The sequence below is a fragment of the Acomys russatus genome, chromosome 28 (assembly GCF_903995435.1).
Source record: "Acomys russatus chromosome 28, mAcoRus1.1, whole genome shotgun sequence".
Taxonomy (NCBI): Eukaryota; Metazoa; Chordata; class Mammalia; order Rodentia; family Muridae; genus Acomys; species Acomys russatus.
In genome coordinates, this window is record NC_067164.1 from 19,250,486 (window position 1) to 19,270,302 (window position 19,817).

Sequence of the window (19,817 nt, forward strand, 5' to 3'; positions counted from 1 at the left end):
AAAGGCTTATTCTAAAAATACATCAGGCATCTGTGCTTTCATTGATTGTTAGTAGGTTAGAAAATACCGCTGTCGTAACTATAACCTAATAATAAATATTTATTAGGCCATACTTCTAAATTAACCACAACACTACAGCAATAAGGCAAGAGAAGAAAATGAAAGGATACAAATAATGAAAGAAAACTATCCATATTTATAAATTGTATAATGCTATACATTAGTGATCCTAAAAATTACCAAGAAACTTGTAGAAACGATGAACAAATTTAACAATGTGGCAGGATACAGAATCAATTTGCACAAATCAATAGCTTTACTATACACCAACATCAAACATACAGAGGGGGAGGTTATGGGCACCCATCCATTCACAATTGCCTCAAAGAAAATAAAATATCTAGGAATAAACCTAACCAAGGAAGTGACCTCTACAATAAAAACATTAAATCTCTCAAGAAAAGGAAAAAAAGACACTAGAAAATAAAAAGATATGCTCATAGATTGGTAGAATTAACATTGTGAAAAGGACAATTTGACCAAAAGTTATTTACAGATTCAATGCAATCCCAGTCAAAACTATTGTAAAATTCATATGAAAACAAAAAAGACCACAGAAATCCCGAGAAAACAAAGAAACAGAAAAGCTAAAACAATGCTAGAGGGATTACAATTCCAAATCTTAAGATATATTACAGAGCCATAATAAAAAAAAGCCATGTGATATTGGCACAACAACAGATGTAGACCAATAGAACAAGATTGAAAATCCAAATATGGGCACACATAAACTTCATCCACTTAATATTTGACAAAGATGCAAAAAGCATGCACTAGGAGGAAAAAGAAAAACCATCATCAACAAATGATGCTGAGAAAAACTAGATGCCCACATGCAGAAGACTGAAATTAGACCTGAATCTATCGCCTTGTACAAAAACTAACTCCAAATGGATCACAGACCTAACCCTGAAGCCTGAGACACTGAAACTAGTAGATGTGGACATAGGAAAGACCTTCCTGACTGGGACCCCATTTGCCCAAGAATTAAGGACAACATGAAACTGAAAAGTTTCTGTTTGGCAAAAGAAACAGTCAACTGGTGAAAAAGAAGTCTGTAAAATGGGAGAGAATCATTGCCACCTACACATTTGACAGAGGTTTAATATCCAGACTATACAAAGAACTAAAAAAATAAAAAGAAAAAAAGAATGGGGGGAGGAGGGGGGGGGAGACAGGGAGGGAGGGAGGGAGAGAGAGAGAGAGAGAAAGAGAGAGAGAGAGACAGAGAGAGAGAGAGACAGAGTGGGGGGAGGGAGGGAGGGAGAGGGAGAAACCCATTTGAAAAATGGGACTGGTGTTCTGTTCAGCAAGTTGTCTCCTGTGCTGTTGTGTTCCAGGCTCTTCCCCACTTTTTCTTCTAGCCGATTTAGTGTCTCTGGTTTTATGTTGAGATCTTTAATCCACTTGGATTTGAGTTTTGTGCATGGTGACAGATATGGGTCCAATTGAATTTTTCTACACATAGACATCCAGTTAGACGAGCACCATTTGTTGAATAAGCTATCCTTTTTCATTGAATAGATTTGGCTTCTTTGTCAAAAATCAAGTGCCTATATGTGTGTGGATTCATTTCTGGGTCTTCAATTCGATTCCATTGATCAACCAGCCTATTGCTGTTCCAGTACCATGCTGTTTTAATTACTGTTGCTCTATAGTACAGATTGAGATTCCTCCAGAGGATCTTTTATTGTATAGGATTGTTTTTGGCTATTCTGGGTTTTTTGTTTCTCCATATGAGGTTGAGAATTGATCTTTCAATGTCTTTAAAATATTTTTAAAGTATTTTGATAGGGATTTCATTGAATCTGTAGATTGCTTTTGGTAATATGGCCATTTTTACTATGTTAATTCTCCCGATCCATGAACAAAGGAGATCCCTCCATCTTCTCAAGTCACCTTCAATCTCTTTCTTCAGAGATTTAAAGTTTTTTTTTTCCAAACAAGTCCTTCACTTGCTTGGTTAGAGTTACTCCTAAGTATTTTATATTGTTTGTGGCTATCGTGAAGGGTGTAGTTTTCCTAATTTCTTCCTCTGCATGTTTGTCATTTATATATAGGAAAGCTACTGACTTTTTTGAGTTAATTTTGTATCCAGCCAATTTGTTGAAGGTGTTTATCAGCTGTAGGAGTTCTCTGGTAGAATTTTGGGGTTCACTTATATATACTATCATATCATTTGCAAATAGGGACAGTTTGACTTCCTCTTTTCTCATTTGAATCCCCTTGATCTCCTTGTGCTGTCTTATTGCTCTGGCTAGAACTTCAAGAACTATATTGAAGAGATATGGAGAAAGTGGGCAGCCTTGTCTGGTCCCCAATTTTAGAGGAATTTCTTTGAGTATCCCTCCACTTAATTTGATGTTGGCTATTGGCTTGTTGTATATAGCCTTTATTATGTTTAGGTATGTGCCTTGAATTTCCAATCTCTCTAGAACTTTAAACATGAATGGGAGTTGGATTTTGTCAAATGCTTTTTCTGCATCTAAGGAGATGATCATGTGGGTTTTTTTTTTTTTTTTTTTTTTTTTTTTTTTTTTGACCATGTCCCCTTGATGGGGAGGCCTGGTGGCACTCAGGGGAAGGATAACAGGCTACCAAGAAGGGACTTTATACCCTATGATCATATACAGGGGGAGGAGGTTCCCTTAGTCACAGTCATAGGGGAAGGGAATAGGGTGAAAGTGGGAGGGAGGGAGGAATGGGAGGATAGAAGGGATGGGATAACAATTGAGATGTAATATGAATGAATAAATAAATAAATAAAAAAGAGGCTGGAGAGATGGCTCAGAGGGTTAAGAGAACCATCTGCTCTTCTGAAGGTCCTGAGTTCAATTCCCAGCAACCACATGGTGGCTTACAATTACCTGTAATGAGATCTGGTGCCTTCTTGCCTTCTTGTGGTGGGCAGGCACATGTGTGGGCAGAATATTGTATAAATAATAAATAAATCTTAAAAAAAAAAAAAAAAGAAAGAAAAATGGGACTGGGACCTGAGTAGAGAGCTCTCAAAAGAAAAAAAAAAAAATGAGCACACAATATTTTAAAAATTAAAAAATATGTTTATCATCTCCAGCAATTAGGAAAATGCAAATCAAAACAACTTTGCAATTCCATCTTACTCTAGTCAGAATGACAAAAATCAGCAAAACAGCCAATGACAAATGCCCTTATTCACTGTTGGTGGGACTGCAAACTGGTGCAGGCACTATGGAAATCAACGGAAAGAATTATCAAAAAGCTAAAAATAAATCTACCGTATTACCCAGCTATAACCACTCCTAGCCATATGCCCTCAGGACTCATCATACTCCACAGAGATTTACTTGCTCAGCCATCTTCATTGCTAGGAAGTGGAAACAACCTAAATGTTCTTTAACTGATGAACGGATAATGAAAATGTTGTACATGCACATTATAGAATAGTGTCCAGTGGTAAAGAAAAGGAAATAATGAACGCTACAGGTGAATGGATGGTACTAGAAGAAATCATACTGAAAGATGTAACCCAGACCCAGAAAGAAATATATCACATGTTCACTCCTATTGGAGGCTCCTAGCTCCAAATCCTCACATATAAGTACATGGCCTGAGGTAACTACAGAAACCATGAAGGTAAAACAGGACCACTGTCAGGGCTGAGGGGTTGGGGAATGATAGAAAAAGGAATGGTAGGGTACAAGTAATTTGACAGAGAAATGAGAAAGGGGGACTCCTTGGGGAGAAGGATTGGAAGGTAAATATAGAAAGATTTGGATGAGAGTAAAAGGAATGACAGGACATACATAAGTGATTTGATAACTGTCAGCCCTGAAACACACAAACAAGTAACATTATATGAACTCAATAGGTTATATTTGGGAATATATATCTACATTCTAGTGTGTGTGTGTGTGTGTGTGTGTGTGTGTGTGGTGTATGCCTGCAGTTAATATATATATATATATATATATATATATATATATATATATATATATATATATATATATATATATATATATATAAAGAAAAAAGGGCCGTGAATTTGAAGGAGACCAGAGAGCTGTGGAGGACTTGGGGGAAGGAAAGGGAAGGACAAAATATTTTAATTAACAAAAAAATCTCAAAAATGAACAAAAACCATGAAAGTGCATTAATATTTCTGCCATAATTTCATCTCTTTTGGATTTATCCAGGAGTAAGATATAGTAGCTTTTAGTTTTAAAAAGGGACCTCAATACTGCTTTCCATAATTGTACTTACTTACATTACTACAGTGTACAAACTTTCTCTGCATCTCAGCCAGGCAGCATTTGTCTTTTCTTTGTGTGTGTGTACATGCCCACACATGTGCCTGTGGCAGTCAGAGGTTGATGTTGGGCATCTTTCCCAATTTCTTTCCACTTTCTATTTTAAGACAGGATCCCTTATTGGTGGACCAGAAACTCAAGTAGCTAGACTGACTGACTGTCCGTTGAGTGCCCCTCCCAATCCTGTTTCCACATCTCCAGGAATTGGGGATCTGATCTCGGGCCATGTTCATGCAAGCGTTTTACCCACTGAGCCGTCCGTCTCTCTAGCTCTATTTTCCTTTTGTTGGCAGCTACTGTGATGAAATAACTCATTGTGGTTTTGATTTGCATTTCCTTAGTACCCACATTTCCCAATGGCTTCACAATTGCTGAGACCTTGCATTTTCATGTGCTTTAAAAAAAAAAAATCAATTTGTACATCTTCTTTTGAGAACTATCTAGCTCACTAGCCCAATTTTAATTGGTTCTTGAGGGACTTTTTTGAGTTCTTATATATTCTGGATACTCACCTTGCCTGATAAATAACTTGCAAATAATTGTCTCATTTTTTAGTTGTTTAATTTTTAAAACAGTATTGTGGGTATGTATGGTGTATGTATGTGTGTACTTTATAAATTCAATTCTCTTTTTCCACTTTTATGAGGGTAGGATTCAGATTACCTTTATATTTCAAGTACCTTTACTGGTTGAGCTATCTGAGCTACCTTAACAGCCTGTTATACAGTTTTTCTGTAATTTCTTTCATTGTGAAAAGCTTCTTAGCTTGACAGAACTACACGTGTCTATTTTTACTTTTGTTGCCTGTGCCTTTGATGTACTAAAATCATCACAGCCTACATCGAAGTTTTTAAGTGTTTCCCCTGTCAGAAATTGTCAATTCAAGCACACAATTGCCATATAAGCCAGTGGAACTGTATTGGATTGCACAGCACAAAGAACTCTGGAGAATCTTAGATGTGACAGTTTACTGAGAAATCATCATCTATTTAGCTACTCCCAACTCCACCCTTACCTGAGAGGACTGGATAACACTCTTTTCAGTCAAGTAGTCATGCACTACAGAACAAGGTTTCAGCCAACTATAGGCATTCATACAATGGCCTTACAGGACAGTATTCCCTAGTGAGCTATGCTTGTGCAGCTACGCTATATAAAGCCACACAATAAGACACATTTCTCAGAAATTAACTCCATCATTAACTGACAGATGGCTCTATTAAGTGTATCAACAAAGCCATGTTCACAGAGAAGGTAGTTGTATCCTGTTACATAGCAGCATTGGATTCTGATGGAATTTACAAGGATTGGATTGTGAGGATGGATGTTAAGTAGTAAAAAGTCATATGTGCAATCATTTGCTTGCTTGCTGTCATATGCATGCCACACTCATCCTTTGTTCTCAAAGGATTAAAGTCACATTTTCAGGCTTCTTTACCAGTAAGTTCTGGTCAGCATCATCCACTGGAAAACATGGCAGAAAACAAAAAGGAGAAAACCTAGAGGGTTTTTCTTGCTCTTGTTTCCTTAGGTATCACTTCCAGTCAGCTCTGGGTCTTCACTAAGATCAAACACTACAGGCAGTTCTTTCCCTGAGCTACAGCCTACTCTGGGAATGTTTTCCCATAGTTCTAGGTAAATTCAGCTTCTCAGATCTGATAATTCTCTGCCTAATTTCAAGTTTACTGCTTTAAAAAAAAATGGTACTATCTTCTCAATGTTACTAGTCTGTTTCTCTCATCTGGAAATGTTTTCTTACCCACTTACGACTTTATGTATTATATTAATGTTGCCTCAAGGTAAACTTGTTTATTCAATGAATCTCAAATGATAACCTTTCACTGTAGACTACCTGGATGATGAGACCACAAATCCCTATAGTCTACATGGGCCTTTCAATAAGGTCAATGTTTTTACTGATGTATTTATGAACTATATATACACAGATGTAGTGGTTTTAATGAGAATGTCCCTAATAGGCTCATGTATTTGAATGCTCAGTCCATAGTTGATGGAACTATTTGGGAAGGATTAAGAGGTGTGACCTTGTCAGAGGTGAGCCTTGAGGTTTCAAAACCCATCTCCTTTCCTCTCCTCTCTTCTCTTTCTTGCTCCTCCTCTCTCCAGCATCATGCCTGCCTGCCTGCCTGCGCTATGCTTCCTGCCAGGATGGTAATAGACTCTAACCTTTTGGAACTGTGAGACCCCAAATTAAATGATTTTTAAAAATTGCCTTGATTATGCCATCTTATCACAGCACTTGACAACTAACTAAAACAGATTTTATCTTACATGCCAAGGATTAAATCTTTCTACAGAAAGATTTTTTTTTTTTTCTCATAATGCAAAGACTGAGGACCTGGTATATGAAACCTTTCTGCTTGACACAGGATGGGCTCTCCAGGAAACACACTTTTGAGATGGAGACAGATGTTCAGAAAGCTTTCGTTATAATTTTCAGAGTCAAATTTGTGGATGAAATGATACTGCCATAATAACAGCCTTAAATGTTTGCACAGGGAACTTTGGGGCATTCAAAAGTACCCAAACATTGACACAAGGGAGCTAATCCTTAACTCTTTTGCCAGTCACTGGTCTAAGGAATCACCCTACAGTACATCATGATCTTGATGAGTAAGACAAGCTCTCTTTCCTCAACTTCCTACACTCCCAGAGGGAAAAAAAAGTGTTTGAATTGTGAAAAGAATCGAGTCAGTACACTACAGAACTGTCCTGTACTACTCAAATCACTTAACTTGTGTACCTTTGGGTATCAAACACATTACAAAGCCTCCATTATATTAAAGCATTGGACCACTGTAGCTGAATCATTAATGCAAGAGCTCTGTAGATACCATGGCCCAATAACGCCTCATTGTTATAGTCTGCACTTGCCTCATAGCCCTATCATTCATTCACCTGTGCCTAAGATCAAAACTCAGTTTAGAGCCAGGTGTGGTGGTGCACGCCTTTAATCCCAGCACTCAGGGGGCAGAAGCAGGTGGACCACTGTGATTTCAAGGCCAGACTGGTCTACAAAGCAAGTTCAGGATAGCCAAAGCTACACAGAGAAACCCTATCTTGAAAACCAAAAAAGATTAGCTGCAGAAACGACACATAATAAATACTCACAAATACTGCTTTCACTTTCAAGATATTCCATGATCTCCTAAAATCTAGGATGGGGATGTCTGGTTCTGACAGGTGGAGAAGGTTGACTCTAACTATGTGTTTTGCCTTCATGTGTGCCTGAGCACCACACATGCTGGTGCTTGAGTAGGTGGTGAGTCTCCAGGAAGGTGGTGGGAATTGAACCTGGGTCCTTTGCAACACCATCAAGTGCTCTTAAACCCTCAGCCAGCTCTTCAGCCCCTTCAATGTCTTAAGAGCTTCTTAATGAGGCAGACACTTGCAAATCTGGACTTCAAGACCCCTTCACAAGAGCTTTCTTGCTGGGCGGTGGTGGCACACGCCTTTAATCCCAGCACTTGAGAGGCAGAGGCAGGTGGATCCCTGTGAGTTTGAGGCCAGCCTGGTCTACAATGTGAGTCAGAACAGCCAAGGCTACACAGAGAAACCCAGTCTTGCAAAAAAACAAAAAACCCCAAAACCAACCAACAAAACCAAAAAACTCCCCCAAAAAACAAACAACAAAAAACAGAAACAAAAACAAAAAAACCCACTACCACCAAAAAAACGGACTTCTTAGAGGCTGCCCAACATAATTGCTTCAGGGAAGAGCCTCAGGGCCAATTATAGGCTTGTAGAAAATCCTTAAATGCCAAGTAAATAAGCACTAAATTCTATAGCCTTAGGGATCTCTATAGATGCCAGCAATCTGTTCCAAGATAATCTAAAGTGTCCTTTGAGCACTAGGCTGGTTAGCCCAATTTCCTCTGAATGTGACTCATACACCTCAAAATCAATTTTCAGCTGAATTTATAAGTATTTTACTGTATGACCTCTCCTTGCCTTCTTTCCCAGATCCTAAGATTTAAAATTACCTTTATACTAACTAAAACATATTTGGGTATCTTGTGTGATATACAATATTTAAGAAATTACTTCTTGGAGGCTAAGAACCCTATCATCTTTATATCCTCAGGAGCAGCTTGTTCATCAGAGATATATAACCACTGAATGAATTTACTCTGGGCCTAGACAGGAACATCAAGCTTGTTCAGTAATATTTCACTCGGCTTATTTGTCTGATGAGAGTGTCCTGTAGGTCAGACTAATGACAGTAAGATCTTGCAGTTGCTTCGTATTCACAGTACATTTCCAAAGGTCAACAGGAGATGTCTGTTCACCAGCCACTCAGGGCTCCGGGATGAGAGGTTCCATCTCAGCATAAACTTCCGTGACTATCAAATGGCATACCATCTTACACATACTCAGAGTGACACAGGGCCTTTCGCTTGGATTTCCTTTGTTAAAGATGTCATATAACTTAAAGGTGTAGTCTTTATGAAACCTTTAAGTAATGTTCACCAAACAACAAAAAAGCAAAACAAAAATGAACTTGCAATTGTTTTATCTAAATCACCTTGTTTTCTAGTTTACTAAGAGAAGTACCAACCCCAAAGCAGGAACTTAACATTGCACAAATAATCAAAACCCAAGACAAAAGTATGCGGTTGCAAAATGGCCATTTATTGCCTACAGGGAAAGGAAAAGTAGGAGAGAAGGGGAGAGTACACAGGTGCGAGGAAACAAGCATATATTTAGCCCTATACATCGTGTGTGAGCAGTACCCAATCTCCAAAATGGAAAAAAAGTATTTTGTCATCTGACATATAATTAAGGTTCTTAAGCACCTCCCTTCTGAGCTGCCACAAGATTTCAAAGGCAGGACTGCTTTGTTTAGTCAATGTTCACATTAATGAAAAAGAATACCACCACCCAACTGTGTCCTTTTGCACGCATAGCTTCTACAGTGTCTACTATGAAAAACACCTCAGCTGAGCAGTTCGGTCAAGATCCCGACCTTATCAACTGTTTAATAAATAGAAAAATAAAGCAGCTGGTGATTTTATCAGAGAGAATAAGAGTAGAACCATCTCCAGAGATAACAAGAAAGAGTTAAATGTTTAGAGTATCACAGAACCAGTCTATCAAACATTAATTATTAGTAGCTACAATTACATGGCACTTCATTAAGTCCTCTAATGAAAAAAAAAAAAAGAAAGATTAAAAACTTAGATTGTAAATGATTAACAGAACATAAGTTAATTTAGTGCTTGGCTTTTCTTAGGGTAAAAATAAAAAAACACACAAATTAAAACAGTAGAATCTGCTTAGAATGGTATTAATAGAAATTACCAAGTATTCATGGGGAAAATTACTAAAACATCTTGCTTAGTTTTAAGATCATGTGCTTTACTTTTAGACCGTTGTAATAGTTACAAAAACACTGCATAGGCCACAGAATGACTAGTGTATGCAAAATAATAAATTAGTCAACTTAATGCCAGGAAATAATCCCTTTCCTAGTCAAATGGTAAAAAGTCCAGGGACAATTACTTGGCACTTATACAGTTGAAAATTAAATACAACTTAATCTCTGGTCAACATAATCAAACATCCTGGCCTTTCAAAGAGAAAAAGTATGTATTATTTCTCTTTAAAAAAGGGAGGAAAGGAAAAAAAAAGTGCTACTCCATTTCAGATACAACAGAGTTAATCATTTGCCTTCCTTGAAGTACTCCAAGGACTCCTATTGAACCCAACACCTCAGCTGCTTCTGGATGAGGGAACTGCTTGCATTTGGACAACTGTACGAATGCCCATGGTGCACTTTTCAGTGCTGCTGGTGTTTAAGAAATCTGCCGCTCAGGTGACACTCAACAATTCCAGATCCGATGTGCAGTAACAGCCATCCAATCCCCTCCTCTCTCAAAAGCCAGCAGAGCACCGCTCTAGACTTTCATAGGTAAGGGAATATACACTTTCAGCAAGTTGAGCACAGAGAAAGGACAGTAGTTTCTGAATAAAGAGCAACCCACACACTGCAACACTTACCGCATTATAACTGAAACAGTAGCAGGACACTTGGTCTATCTGGCAAGAAGCAAAGTCATTGTTTGGTACACCAACGCTGAGCCAATATTCGAGTTCAAGTAACTACACACAAACAAATGTGGTGCACTGAACAAGCGATAACTAAGAAAATATGTTAGTACTCTGACATAATAAGTAAGAAAGGATCGTTTTTCCAGAGGGCTGTTACCGTGACTCCTACGCTTTTTGAAGTGACAGATAGACAAGCAAAATTAAATAAATGCAGGAAACCTGCTGATGAAAATAACCAGCTAACAGGTGCCAAATTATACCTTCTAAATATTTTGAAAGGTGAATGCACCGTGCCACCATGTCAAATCATAGTTTCTGATGGCACACTTCTAATTTCAGTTGAAGGCTACTAATTTTATAGGCTGCACCATTAAAAAAAACAACATTTGATAGGCATGCCTTAATTTATATCCTTTGAAAGTCAGCTTACCTTACTAAAAAGTACTTCAGTTTCTCTTTTGGATCCAAGAATAAACCAAGTCTAGCGTAAACTAAGCTAACCAAACTTATACCAAAACTACTATGTTAATAAAAGTTCCCCTGGAATCTGTGTCTTCCTACAGGCCTTTTAACTAAGACACTTACATGAATGCATTTAGTCAAAACAAGTACACGTGCTCTTCCTTACCATGTTCCCGAACAGGTTCTGTTCCCTTCCCTTCCCCTCCCGTTTTCCTCTTTCTTTCTGTGGCTTTTGCTCAGAACACATGAGGGTTTTCTTTTATCTTTTTTAAGCATTTAGGTGACAATTATGAAAGATGCTTTTGGCATCCTTAAAGTTGTTCTTATACTTTGGTAAATAAGCAGGTTAAAGATGTACTAGCATTTATTTGTGTTTGAATTTAAATTCGGGGATTATGGTGCAATTACAGATTTAAAATCATCCAGAGCAGTCATAAACACAAATGTTCCCTTCTGTCTACAGATTCAAAACTTCAGTGAAGTTCCTGATTTAGGAAAATAACTCTAACTGCTCTACTTAATTTATCTACTTCTAATAGACAAAAGTCATACAAATATGATACAAACCAAACGGAAAGTTGGTAAACAAATCTTTAACACATTAGAAAGGTGTTACTTTGGGTTTTATGGGGGGACGGGGTAAGAAAAAAAAACCTTACAAAACATTACAGCTCACATTTCAGTCAAAAACATGTGTTACTTCGAACATGTGACAGAGTTTTTGTTTGCTACAGGACCACTACTGTAATACAATTTATGTTTTCTGTGACTGAAGCCACAAGCCAGTTAGTATACTTTGCGAAACTATTAAAATACTTCAGCAACTCAGAATATAAAGATGAAATTTTAAATCAGTATTAGGATGAAGTAAACTTTTAATACGAGGAAATCTAGCCTTGGACTGGAAATAAAGTTCTATGCTCCCGGCTCCTTCAAAGAACACACTCAGCCTGTTTTTCCTCTGTGCTTTCCCTTCCCTATGCTATTTGCTATTCGATATACAGGTGGTATTTGTGATTTTCATGAATTCTTGGAAATATAATTTGGACTTAGGATTTCACTTACTGACAAGATATACTCAGGAGTCAGAATTTTTAAATGAAGCACAATTTTGTCCACGTTCTAGCTTTAATCGCCACGCCCTCAATTTTAACATAATCTGCCACAGATTCAAGTGATATGAGTCTTGGATAGTTTTCAACTTTCTCCCTTCTCAGTGATTTATGACTTTAAGACGAAAAAAAAAAAAAAAGGGGGGGGGGATAAGTTTCATATTTCTACAAATTATAACACTAAAACATAGTGGCTTTTAAAATACATTCACACAGGATGCTTATTAATAAAATTAAATATCTGCCTATGGATACCAGAAACATAATTTGAAAAGAAAAAGATTGGAACAAGGCAAATGGGAGGGGGTGAGGAAGCTGGTCTCAGAACCCATTGTGCCATACCTGACTTTAACATGTGATATTCAAATGAATGTTCACACGCCTTACATCAAATAAATCAAACAAAAATATTCAGCTATGTTGTACAAAATTGTTTTTTACATAAAACATCATAAATCTTGAACAGATTTACTGTATCTGAATTCTAAAAAGTTGCCTATAGAATGGTGCTGGGATTCTGTTCTCTGCTTGCTTTTAGGCAGTGCTGTTGCTTAAAAGTTGACACCAGGCACAATATTGTAAAACAAAGTCAACAAGCAAGGAGCAGTAAGTGATTTGAGCCTTTTCCAGATGTCAGTCCTGAGGATGCTGCAATATTCCCCATCAAAGTGTGTAAAGCTATGAGGAGGATGCTGATGCTTGACAGTGGGTGATGTGACATGCACTTGTATGACTTACAATGGCAAACAGTGCAGTTTCCTCTTCTTCAAACAACACCATTTTAATAAACTTAACACTCCAGTTCTTAAGACAATTACTAGAAATCATATTTAACATTTAAAAAAATACATAGCACAATCTAAAATGCCCGTTTTCTTTTATCAGATAAAATATGCAGTAGCCCAGTGACATAAAGCTTATTAACTTATTCTGAGAGCTAGAACGTATATGAGCATATATATTTCACTTTCATTGAATATACCACGTCATTCACCTTGTCCTTTGGGCTTCTCACTGCCAAAGTTCCAAATGGCATGCATTTCACAAAACAATGCTGAGGAGAGCAGCATTTCTGATCATCTGAACTGGCAGCTCAAAACAAGATACCACTCCTTTTACAAAGGGAACAAAGGGGAAACAGTGTGTGAAATTTGGGCAAGAGGCTAAAGGGAAACCGTGCACATGAAATTTAAGATACCATGCCCTAGGTGTGTGCCACCCAAAACAAAACACAATCACCTACTTCAACAGAGCTACTACCAACATTTACGGAAACCACATTAAACTACACAGGACAAGGAGTGGTTTGGAAGAGTGCACTTGGAAGCAGAGAGACCCAACTGCACACCTTCCTGCAACAGAGTGCCTCGGCCATACACAAAATAAACTTAAGCTGTTTACAATGTTTCCCAATTTTTTTTATTTTCCCCTCTACATTTAACTATTAAAAAAGATTTGTATTAATAAATGGGCTCCTCTGTGGTTCATATACAATCATAAGTGAACTTTAAATTTCATTTTATACAAACATCTCAAAAAATATCGGGAGTGAAGTATGGTAGGAAATATTGCTCACATTGCTAATTAACATGCGTCTATGAAGAAGAAGAATGTTCTGTTAGTGCATATACCTCCAGAGCAGAAAACCCACCCGAAACAAAAGCTCTAAAACTAAACATACAATAGCTGATTACAGAAAAAGGTAATGTCCACAAAATTAAGTTTTTCATGCTATTCTACTTTCCAGTACTATGCTTCAGGTAATCAAATTGCATGGCTAGATGATGGATGCTTGAGGTATATAAGAAGGGATACCTGAACACTGAGGAAAATCTGTCATCAAGGGTTTCTTTTGCTTGCTTGTTTATTCAGGTAATTTAACTTTTTAAAATAATATTTTATTTACATCAAACTTTGCTGAACTACAGTGACATTCCAATTACAATAGATGACAACGCCTCTGTCACTAGGCACTTTTAAAGGGGAGTTTAAGCTTTACAGACCTCTTCTGGATGCAATCCTGTGTGGTATTACAATCATCCCACTACCCTCATCCCACTACAATTACCCTTGGGGGAAATATTATTTCATATAGCCTGATCAGTAAACTATCGAAGAAATTAGTATAAAATGACCACAGACAATGTATCATTTAAGACTAATAAAACAGCCTAAGATGTCAGGTTTGAAAGAGGAGACAATTTGTATATATTTAAAACTAATTAAATAATTTAAATTTGACTTGCACTTTTTATATATTAGTGAGACACAAATATAGGCTATTTTCTTTTAAAATTTCATCACATAATGGAAAATTTCTTGTTTATTAAAAATATCACATTTTGATACTAGAAACAGTAAAGTGCATGAAAAGTTTAAAATATAAATTTCAGAAAACTCTTATAGCAGCAAAAAGCAGAATAAAGAAAAACTTAAAAACACAGACACAACCTTTTCCAATGTTACTGTGCCATAATTATCATCAAGCAGCCAACTAATTTTTTCCCCCACAAAATGGTATTTATGCTCTCTGCCTCTTAAGTGAGACTTTTAAGTGGCCCCTCCTGGCCAACAACAATAAGGGGTGGTGGTGCTTCCAATACATCTAGAGGCATCAAACTTTGGGAATAAAACAGTAGCTTAATTCAAATCTAGACAGTATGGCAACAAAGATTAAAAGCATATGATGGCCATTTGGCAGCTAGAGTCAGAGAAAATGATTTAAGGTTTTGAACTACTTCCCCAAATCTGTCCTCTCCTCAAAATCTTCTCTACTATTACCTTAAAACAAAACAAAAAACAAACAGCCATTTTATTTTGGAAAACATGTGTAATATTATATGGCTTTCCCTTTTTTAAACTTTGACCAGGGGCTTTTCATTCAGCAATTTTCTTTAAACATTAAACTGTAGTAAAGATGATATAAATCATGTTTTTTTTTTTCCCCCAGTACAACCAGACAGAAAAGAAGAGCGAACAAGGAAAATGAAAAATACCAGACACTAAGTTTGTGGGCACCCTAAAAATACCAAATTCTAGTTTCAAGATGTATGGCAGTACTATCTGCTATTTCCTTACAAATGAACTGGAGAGACAGATTAGAGTTAATACTTCTAAAAATATTACAACTAAAAGCAGATTAAAAAAAAAAAAGTGATTCCTCAAAACAAACAAACAAACAAAAAAACCAACCAATATTTGGCCAACAAACTGTCACATATTATGCTTGATTTTTAAAGCATGTTGTGCAATTATCTTTCATTTCTCAAACTATCTTGTTATGACTAGTGGCTATATTATATTTAATGTACAAATCAAGCAAATTTAAGTGCTTTGTTAATGTGCAAATGACTTGGGAGCCAAAAATCAGCTTATTATGAAGGAAAACAGAAAACTCGAACGTTTTTCCTATAAGGCATGCCATCATTCAACTGAAAATCTTGTATTTGGAGTTTGTAAAAATCACCTTTTACAAAAATGATTGGCGTATTTGAAAACATTTAAAAGAATGTATTTGTTTTTAGAGAGCAACACTGGTGCTGGGCCTCAAATTAGTGATTTATCAGTTGTGAATGTTGGTTCCTAATATGATAGGAAAAGAAATCCAATTTTAAAGTATATTAAACTTTTGGATAGATAAGAGACAGACAGTAATACTTTGGTTCCAGCCCTAGTGCCAAATGATATCAGTATGCACAAAAATACACAAAGTCTTATAGCAAACACATAGTGAAAGGAACCTGAAGAAGCAGCTTAAGGACGGCCATACTTCACTCCTACATACTTTGATTTACAACTGTACAGGTCCATAGCGGCAGATCCCCGACTCTGCGGGGCTGTACTCCACTACCTCCGATTAGGCAAGTGAACACCATTGACAAGAGGCAGGAGTGGAGGGTGGAGTTCAAGTTGTGTTAACAGTGAGAAGTGGTCTGAAGGGATGTGAGGGTGTGGACACCCAGTGATGCTGTTCTCAACCAGCCATTGAGGATCTAAAGGCCCCAGGACACCAAGCACGTTCATATGAGTCTTGGAATAGAAAATGTAGTCAATCACACCCTGGGAAGAAATTAGGGACAACAGGGAGGGGAAAGAAAAACTATGTTTAGAAAAAGAGAAAAACTCCATAAAAAGAACAATCCTTAATTTAGAAAAGCTAAATAACGAAGAAACTTGTTATCCTGGTACCTTTTATCCTGACTGTAGATTCAACAAGGCTCTAATCTTTGATAAGTTATTACATGACTAAAGGTGGCTCAATGGAGAAACACAGCATCCTACCAAATCATAAAGCTTTACATTTGTACATAAATTATAAAGATATATATACATATATACATATATATATAAGGCTCTATCTATATCTATATAAATAAAGCTAAACACACAAGTTTATGTCTAGGCACCTATAGAACAGACTTTCTTGGTTTAGTAAAATATAAAATACAACCAAAATACTATACAGTTAACTGTCCTAATTTGCTTAGTTTAAAATACTCATTTCTACACATACATAAATATATGTGTAGAATAAGACATACAATTCATTCTGGAAATGACAGAAAGTCAAACAGAGGTAAAGAAAAGAGCTACAAATAGACAAACTGATCTTTTGCTTAATTAATATATTTGATGAAGTATGTACTATATTTGCAAGTCATTCCCTAGAAGGACTGTAATAAAAGTTACCCAAGTGTTCAGTAATTAGCTTTTATTGTTGCCTTGGTATCTGTGTAGGTTAAGAGAATTAATTAATATAGATTAACTATACTAATATATACCCAAGTGCTTTCAACAGTGCCTAACACATAGTAAAAAACTAGGAAATATTGGTTATTATCACTAACATCTGAAATGTGAACAAATAAAACTTAAAAAGAATGTAAATGACATCAATAACCACAAGCCTAACAAAATTCTTATTTAGTTTTTTGTATGTATGTGTGTGTGTATAATTTTTAAAATATTTATTTATTATTATGTATAGAGTACTCCATTTGCATGTCCACCTACATGCCAGAAGAGGACATCAGATCCCAGTATAGATGGATGTGAGCCACCATGTGGTTTCTGGAAATTGAACTCAGGACCTCAGGAAGAGCAGACAGTGCTCTTAGCCCTTAAGCCATCTTTCCAGCCCTCCTTTAGCTGTATATTTAAACCAGACATTTTGAGACTTGAATTTTTTGTTTGTTCTTTTATTTTATTTATATGTGTGTGTGTGTGTGTGTGTGTGTGTGTGTGTATTTTACTAGCATATATGTCAGTGGAACATTTGTGTGCCTAGTGCTGGCAGAGGCCAGAGCCCTGCAAACTCTTTCTTTGTTTTGAGAAGTCTCTCTGTGTAGCTTTGGCTGCCCTGGACTCTGTAGACCAGGCTAGCCTCTAACTCACAGAGATCTCTGTCTCTGCCTCCCTGAGTGCTGGGATTACAGGTGTGTGCCACCACACCTGGCTGACCTGCAAACTCCTAGTTATAAGGGTTTATTTTTGACATGCTTTTATTTGAAACAGTTCATATGCCAGTCCAAAGACTGCTACTTACTTTGAAATCAAAGGTGTAATTAGTATAAGGCATCAAGTTATTTTCATAGGCGCTCTTAAGTTGGAAGCCATGTGTGATTCTCCCTTCTGAGCTTCCATTCTTTCCACTACAGCTGAAGTTCATAAGACACTCATTGTACCTTAGTTCCTTGAAGTCTTTATGGTTGTCAGCTACTCCTCCATTGCTTAAATATTCCACAACACCTAGCACAATGAAGAAAGGAATACTACCTGTTATTATTTAGTGCAAAGCTGTATCACTAAACCTTACTGTACAGACACCCCAGGATTAGAGAGCTTTCGTTAAGTCCTAGAAAACCCTCAGCTGGGCTTGGTGGTACATGTCTTTAATCCTAGTACTCAAGAAGCAGAAATGTAAGCTCATTTCTCTGAGTTCCAAGCCAGCTTCGTCTATACAGGAAGATCCAGGCAAGCCAGGGCTGCATAATGAGGTTCTGTCTCAGAAACAAAACAAAACAAATTTTAAAAGTGTTTTTGTTGCTGGTGTTTCAGAACATAGTATCAGGATCACCTAGGAATACCGTCAATCTTAGTGGTTCTTTAGGTTCAGATGACTTAACTAGAAAGGTCTTTATTACCTTGGTAATATTACTCTAAACCACTATTTCTTTAGCAGTAGGCACAGTAGTCAATCAATAACATTAGGGTGTATATATATATAGAACACTTATAGCCAGGTGTGGTGGTACACGCCTTTAATCCTAGCACTTGGGAGGCAGAGGCAGGCCAACTGCTGTGAGTTCAAGGCCAGCCTGGTCTACAAAGCAAGTCCAGGGCAGCCAAGGCTACACAGAGAAACCCTCTGTCAATCCCTTCCCCAAAACACTTATAATAAAAAAAAATCACTTACAATAAAAACAAATTATTTTTATCAACAATTCAATGTCCAGGGTTAGCTTAGAAAAATCATTATTTTTAAAATTTTATTTATTTATTTATTCATTTTTGACAGGGTTTCTCTATGTAGCTGTGGCTGTCCTGGACTCACATGGTTGACCAGGCTGGCCTCGAACTCACAGCAATCTACCTGCCTCTGCCTCCCGGAGTGCTGGGATTAAAGATGTGTACCACCAAACCCAGCTTATTTATCATTATTATTATTTTACTATTTTACTTATATGAGTGTTTTGGTTGCAAGTCTGCATACCACACACATGCCTTGTACTTCTAGAGGTCAGAAGAGGGTGTCAGGTTCCCTGGAATTACTGCTGGTTGTAAGCCACCATGTGGGTGCTAGGCATCAAACCACAGACTTCTGGGAGAACTGACAGTGCACTGAGCTCTCTCTCTAGCCCCTCACATACTTTGAGTTAGTATGAGTCTCAGGTCTGACACCTATGAAGAACACTTTATATATAAGTAACATTATATGCCAGAGAACAAAAGTATTAGATGTGTCTAAAAAGTTGCAAAGGGTGGCAACTTAAAAAGTTTCCACTGGGGTTGGAGAGATGGCTCAGAGGTTAAGAGCACTAACTGCTCTTCCAGAGGTCCTGAGTTCAGTTCCCAGCAACCATATGGTGGCTCACAACCATCTGTAATGTGATCTGATGTTCTCTTCTGGCCTGCAGGTGTACATGCAGTTAGAGCATTCATATACATAAAAATAAACAAATAAATCTTAAAAAAAAGTTTCCATCAAATTAGCAGACACAAAAGTCTTTTTCCCGTTTATACTTAGTTACCAATTATATTAAGTTCATCTATTGGTGATTAAGAATGATACCAGAATATGATGATGTAAAATGATTGTCAGTGTTGTGACTAATTCAAATGAACTGACAATTATCTAGCATTTATGATATGCTAGGCTAACAAACAATTTTAATAAGGTCAATAAATGCTTATCTCCTTATTCATACTGAATACCATATATAGCTGCTAAGAAGCAGAATCAAGGTCCAACCCTTACAATCTGATTTGAGCCAGTGAACTATGTTATGATAACAATTATACTAATAGCTACTATAAATGATTTCAGGAAATCATATGAAATAACACAAGAAAAACTTGCACTTTTAAAGAAATTAAAATAACTATTTTTTGTAAAGGACTAAGAAACAAATGTGGGCTGGGGAGACAGCTCAGTCAGTAAAGTGCCTGCCATGCAAGCCTAGGAGAGGCTGAGTTCAAGCTTCAGAATCCATGAAAAAAAAGAGCTGAGTGTGGTAGGCAGCTCTTGTATACCAGCACTGGCAGGTCAACCTAACCTACTGGGTGATCCATTGGCCAACAGGGGCCCAGTCTCACAAACAAG

At 37.1% G+C, this 19,817-nt stretch overlaps 1 protein-coding gene across 5 annotated transcripts in view; it reads right to left on the reverse strand.

Moving 5' to 3' along the window:
• Positions 1–15,163: 15,163 nt before the first annotated feature.
• Cnot6l (CCR4-NOT transcription complex subunit 6 like) overlaps positions 15,164–19,817 on the reverse strand; it is an 81,101-nt gene continuing 76,447 nt past the window's right edge. For 4 of the 5 annotated variants that reach the window (XM_051170778.1, XM_051170777.1, XM_051170776.1 and 1 more), the window contains exons 11-12: positions 17,541–17,743; positions 15,164–16,054 (exon numbers count right to left, since the gene is read on the reverse strand). In XM_051170778.1, coding sequence (XP_051026735.1) covers positions 15,842–16,054; positions 17,541–17,743 — 416 coding nt within the window. In that variant the 3' untranslated portion in view covers positions 15,164–15,841. The remainder of the gene's footprint in view (positions 16,055–17,540; positions 17,744–19,817) is intronic. The other variant, XM_051170779.1, reaches the window with a different exon arrangement.